This window comes from Atta cephalotes (genome assembly GCF_000143395.1).
Source record: "Atta cephalotes unplaced genomic scaffold scaffold00041, whole genome shotgun sequence".
In the NCBI taxonomy this organism is placed as follows: domain Eukaryota; kingdom Metazoa; phylum Arthropoda; class Insecta; order Hymenoptera; family Formicidae; genus Atta; species Atta cephalotes.
Window position 1 is genome coordinate 8647 of NW_012130105.1, and position 6722 is coordinate 15368.

The following is a 6722-nucleotide window of genomic DNA, read 5'->3' on the forward strand; positions in this document are numbered from 1 at the left end:
TACTATTACTTATTACTACTTATTACTACTTCTCTTCTCTCTCTCTCTCTCTCTCTCTCTCTCTCTCTCTCTCTCTCTCTCTCTCTCTCTCTCTCTCTCTCTCTCTCTCTCTCTTCTTTTTTTACAACAACGCAATTATAAAAACATTTACAACATTTTCGCGTTCTCATTAAACATTTTTTTAATTTCTCGATAAAATACATCTTAGCCCGGCCAGATCCTCATTATTTGAATCATTTTACATCGATTTATGCGTTTTGAGCTATAGTTTTTTAATAAAAATTATATAGAATTTTTATAAAAATTAAAGGAGGAAATCTGAATATTGACAAGAAGGTTAAAAGCTAAGGTTAAAACCTAGAAATGTTTTTAGCAGTTTTTAAAATTTTTGCGTAAACTAAAAAAAGTGTAGTAAAATTTTAATGATCTCTCTCTTTGCACGAGTAAAATTTTAATAAAAATATCAACAGTACCATTTTTTATAAGATATATTAAAACCACGTGATTTTTTTACATAAATTTTAAATTCTTGTAATTATTCTATTTTTAAATATATTATACATAATATATCAAATAAATAAACTAGAAGTCTATACTAGTCGAAGCTAGATCTTTAAATAATTTAATGTGTAAGTGAATTATATAATGACCGCCAAAAGTTCCGGGCCAGCTAAATATTTTAAATAATACGTCGTGATGAACCTATACACGAGTTTATATTCAAAAGAAGATATTTAATATACAGTTTAACCTTTTTATTTAATTTTATAATTGTGAATCATTATTTCTGAGCTTTATTTCTTTGTTTCCCATTGAGTGTATTATTTCTGCCAATCTGCAAGTGACTTGCTCTCAATAGAAGATTTTTGATTTTGTATTCGCTGAGGAGGCCTTCAAAGAGAGCCGAATTTGTAATAAATGAAGATAACAATCAACACCTATTATCTGCTTCTCTTATCTCTTCGCTTTTACATCAGTGTATGGTTTTTAGTCTTATCTGAATTTTTATTTTATTGTTTAATAGAAAATAATTTTATTACAGTGTTTTGAAAGCTGTTAACACCAACTATTAGATTTTGACATCAAAAATGGGGTATTTCATTTTAAAAAATCGATGTGACCTCTGATATTGGCGACATCATCTAAGAGCAAACTAATAAGATCAAATTAAATAGATCTTTTTAAACCCTACAATTTTTATTTAAAATATTTTTCTCAAAAATGCATATTTTTCAAGATATTCAGCCGACCCAGGCACTGTATACTATATATACCATATTTGTAGTTATTCGAACTGCACGCCGAATTGATTTTCCGGACTTATAAACGCAATTAACCCTTTGTTGACTGGGTATGAACCACCCACAAAATCATTTTAACTCTCTGAAACTCAATTTTCTTTTATTTTGTAGAATAAAAATACAATGTAGAATAAAAATACAATTATAAAAAAAATATGTTTTTTCAATTCCCAAAATAGCCTATATTGAATATGCAAAATAAATATTCTTTATTCAAAACCAATTTATAAACTAATTTTTTTTTCAAAGTATTATATCTGAGCAACAATTCTGTAAATTTTTAACTTTTAATATTGAATTTTTTAAAAGTTACAATTTTTCAAAGATTTTACGCGTTTTTTCTCTATTTATTGAACTCAAGAATTTTTTTCACAAAAACTGTAATGAAATTTCAATCAAAAATTATTTGAATGTATTTTACAGACCTTAAAATTGACCAATAATTTTTTTCATATTGATTGGATTTTTTAAATAAGAATGTCAATTGTTTAAACATTGCTCTGGGTGTGAGCCACTTAATGTGTCAAAAAGCGATCAAAAAAAGAGGTGTATCAATGAGGGGTAAACTAATATCTAAGGCTAATAATATCATAAATTAAATTGATAAGCAATTTTTTTATAATTCGATGCTCAATCAGGCATCATATTAGAAAGATGTTAATTTGCTGAAAAATTGTAAATAAATTTATTGCAAAAAATACTACCTTCGTCGGGAGATATTATATCGAAATATTTTGTATTTCGTATGAACGTCTTAAGCTTTCATTTATCGGACCTGTTCAGCGCGCAGTTCGAATAACTACAAATATGATATACGTGCATGTACATATAGCATATATATATATATATATGCATATATATTATAGATTGTTTCTCACATTTATGGTTTAAAATAATATTTTTATTGATAATATAAAAAATTGCACATCTTAAGACATATGTATATCTTTTATATTTTTATTAATATTCAAACGTTCCAATTCATATTGATATAATAATTATATTATGACTCATTTTAAACTACAATAATCCGGTGTAAGCGGAACTACCTTGTAAAGAGATAAGATTACTTAAGTAATTTTCTGGCTACTCTTATTAGATAATTATTATTTGGCACATTATAATTATCAGGGCCCCTATTCTGTAATTCTTAATAACACTGTCGATATTATATTATTATTGTTCATATTTTACCATAAAATCTGCGCAACGCATAATATAATGACATCGACATTATCGTTAAGAATTACAAAATAAGGGTCCACAAATAGCGTTAAATTAACAAACAAATGATATAATATTTCACGAAGAGTGCGAAAAGAAGAATATGAATATCAACATTTTAAAAAGCAATACAGACCATACTGAAAAAGAGAGTGAGAAGGAAAGAAGAGAGAGATAACACTTCTTTTAAATAAATTAAAAATGAATGATTTTTTTACTCGACAAACTTGTAAATTAATTAGACCAAGAAGAAAAGATTATACACAGTGAGCTTTTTCTCTTTATTTGTTTACTTTATTATACATTGTAAAATTGGTCATTTTTCATTCATAATAAGTAAAATGTTATATATTTACATATTTATTAAAATTTATAAAAAATTTTTATTTCGTAGGTTTTATTTTCGATACAAAATTATTTCTGTATATATACATACATTACATATATGTACATTATATAAATGTATAATATATATTTAATTTGAGTAACAGTTAATTTATAAAAAAATAGATACGTATAATATTTATAAAATATATTTTAAACAATGAGCACTACAACAGTGAATAGATGATCTTGTGTTTCAGAAAGAAAAGTCGTAGCAATTTTATTTCCAAATAATAATTTTATTTCCTATTGACTTTTTGCATTAAATTTAATAAAAAAATTAACAATTATTCATTATCTCAAAAAAGGTGATATTATATGTATATTCGGTATATAGGATTTTTCTAGCGAATAGATTACATGCAATTCGCATTTTGCTGTGTATATATAGAAACAATGTTGCTAAAATTTTGTAATGTTTATTCCGATGTATTTTTAACAGAAATTGTCTGCCTTTACATTGACAGAAAGCTGATAATAATGTACTAATAATAATGCGCTGATAATGATAAGGTTTTTTATTATTTGTTTCAATGTGAGTTATGGCGACATTGAGCAATATTAAGCAATTTACAACAGAAATTGCGTAAAACTTAATGCATTCCAGGTTATAAATTTAAATATGAATTTCGTTGTTCTTGAATATCGTTCCATTCATTTATATATATATTAAGATAATTCTTCTTTCTCCCGGTCATACTAAGACAATCTTTTAGCCATGATTTTAAAATCCTTGGAATCAATTCCCGGAAAATATTCTTTTCCATTTTTGTCTACCATATCAGCGAAATTTTTTATTTCGAGTACTTCGAATCCTGCACCCGCTGCTGACTTCTGCGAAATTATTGATGAAAATACAGTGGACGTTGCTGGCACTCCGTACATTTGTCCGATAAGATCCCTAGATTAATATTTTTTACAAGTTACACAAAAAATTCAAAAATAACTGATCAATATGATATTAAATTAATATAATCAGATATTGAAAAATTTGATTTTTGTATTAATAATAAAAATTAATTGTGACTTCTCTTTGGAACTCAAATTTTTGTGATAACAAGATGATCATTTTACAAGTTATTATGCATTGTTAATATGTGCGACTATCATATCTCTAGAATATTTAGATTGTGATATTTGTATTATGTTAGGAAGGTTTTTATTTATGTAATTTGCATTTGAAAGGAATCAAAATCATTGGTCAAAATGTCTGCACTTTAATTCGGAATAAATAATAAAATTTTATGCACCGTTATATAACCTGGTTCTCTGTTAACTATTTTTTCCCTTTTTAATAATAAAAAGCCAATTTATTGATAAGATATAATATGTTAAGATAATATGTTCTCTAAATCTGAATCAGTGAATAATCATTGATACTAGTAGCACTAGTATGCCACTGGTAATCAGTGAATTAAATGTGAAATTTCTAACCTATCTAATTATTATGTGATCTAATTAACTTTGTTTTAATGCATAAATTCAATGAATATAGTATTAGAAGATTGAAATTAACGTGTAAATATCAGTATTTTACATAATGTTCAAATATTTGTCCTAATATCCTTTTTTAATTAAACTTCACTGATTATCCAGTGCCAAGTATACCATTGGCTCTGACTGGGTAATCAGTAAATAGTGATTATCCATGATTCAGATTTAAGATTCAGATTAAAGTGTAAATATAATGGCTCATATAAAATTTGTTCAATTTATAGTATTCTTAAAAATATTAAATTTAATTTTTTAACATTTTAGTAATATAAAATTATATCACAAAGATTAAGATCAGGAAAAACAGATAATCTGCACTTTTCGGATATATAATTTATTAGAAAAAATTGAAAAATTCTCTCTACATTTTGTTCTGAAAAAAATTTCTTGAAGAATTTTTGAATATGAAATGACGAAAACCATAGCATAATCTATTATTTACGAATTAATTTTTTAATAAAATCATACCTGATTTTCAGAATATCCTTGCCTAATCCATATCCTCGATAATCAGAATCTACACTAAGTCCAATAGCATATAGATATTTGTCAACTTTGTAATGATCATATACTATCTTTGTTGAACCAGTTATGATTTCGAGCACATGTTTACAATTCTCTGACTTAAACTGTAATGATTATCAATTCAACTTATTGTTAGTCATATAATTATACATTGTGATAATGTAGTACTTAATAACGTATAGAAAACAAAATGACTCCGTATGATCCAATATTACGACAAAAGATGAAAAATGCCAATAAGAACATCAAAATACGTTACGATTATTATTTGTGTGTGCGTGCGTGCGTGCATGCGTGCGTGTGTGTGTGTGTGTGTGTGAGTGTGTGTGTGTGTTTGTGTGATACTTAAAATTTATACACTGATGTTTGTGGCCTTTTTACTGTTTTTAGATAGAGCTGCCATCCATCCGGATTTTCTCGAATTTTTCCTAGTTATGAAGGTATATGCGGTTTTTGAAGCGATCTAGGATTTTTATGATATTCGTATTTTTCATTATATTCTTTTCATTATATTCGTATTATTTGATAACAGCTGCACAAACGTGTCATAATTGAATCCTACTTCCCGGTCTGCACTCATCAAAAATTTGAGATTTTGTATGTTCACCACTGTGATGTAATATTAACTTACTAATTGTTTGATATCAATCATATTTCATTATATTATATTTCATTATATATTATATAACATATTAATATTATTGCGTATTATAATGATTATATTCACTTCACTTTAATATTTTAATTTAGTAAGTACAAAATTAATTAATATACTTAGTAACTATTTAAACTTTCATTTTATTTGTAAAAGCAACTTTTAGGTATAAAAGCATTAGATGTTATATTAAGTAACTAACATTTACTATGAGAAAATTAAAATTTAAATTTAAAAAAATTATTAATGATTTTACAGATGACAGCCCTATTCTCATATGATGTTAAAATTTAGAATTATAATATAATATAATATAATATAATATAAATAACAAAGGTTATGAGCCAGTTAATAAAATTTAATATTTAAAATTAAAAATAGAAAAATACATACGTTTCGACGCCGATCGAGTCAATGTTAGAAAATATTAAAATAATAATTACAATAATATTATAGTTGGATTCTCATACCAAAATAATAACATATTAAAATAATAATGTTACAATAATAGTCGGATTCTCACATCAAAACGTAATTTATAAGATCTCTTGTGATAATTGCGATGCTAGTTACGTGGGTCAAACAAAAAGACAATTGAAGACTAGATTGCATAAACATGTTTCCGCTATTAATAGAAAATCTAAATCGCCATCAATATGATTTCCAACCATCGCATATTATAACACAATTTTAAGTGGGATAACGTTGAAATTTTAGATATCGAATCCTCTTATAACAAAAGATTAATATCTTATAACAAAAGAATAATAATTAATAAATGGTCCATATATAAAAAAACAAAAACACGGGATTAACAAATAAAATAATATGGAATCTCTGCCGGAAACATATTTTAACATCATACATTCCCTTTCCCTTAATACTTTCTCTTTTCCACTTATTACTTCCTTCCACTTATTACTGTCTCTGAGTCTATTTGTCTCATTTTTAAATCATAACGTTGTCTGATACTGTCGATATTAAACATTTTTCTGCTCTAGACACACTGGCTTATAAAATTATAATATCTATTGCATTTCTCTTTTTAATTTCCAACTCACAACAGTTCGACTGAAGAAGATGTATGTATACATATACATATATATATATATATATATATATATATATATATATATATA

At 25.6% G+C, this 6722-nt stretch overlaps 1 protein-coding gene across 1 annotated transcript in view; it reads right to left on the reverse strand.

The window, feature by feature from the left end:
* Positions 1-3127: 3127 nt before the first annotated feature.
* The window catches only part of LOC105622154, a 32743-nt gene continuing 29148 nt past the window's right edge, over positions 3128-6722 (reverse strand). The window contains exons 3-4 of the mRNA XM_012203584.1: positions 4872-5032; positions 3128-3810 (exon numbers count right to left, since the gene is read on the reverse strand). Of these exons, the coding sequence (XP_012058974.1) occupies positions 3609-3810; positions 4872-5032 (363 nt within the window). The 3' untranslated portion in view covers positions 3128-3608. The remainder of the gene's footprint in view (positions 3811-4871; positions 5033-6722) is intronic.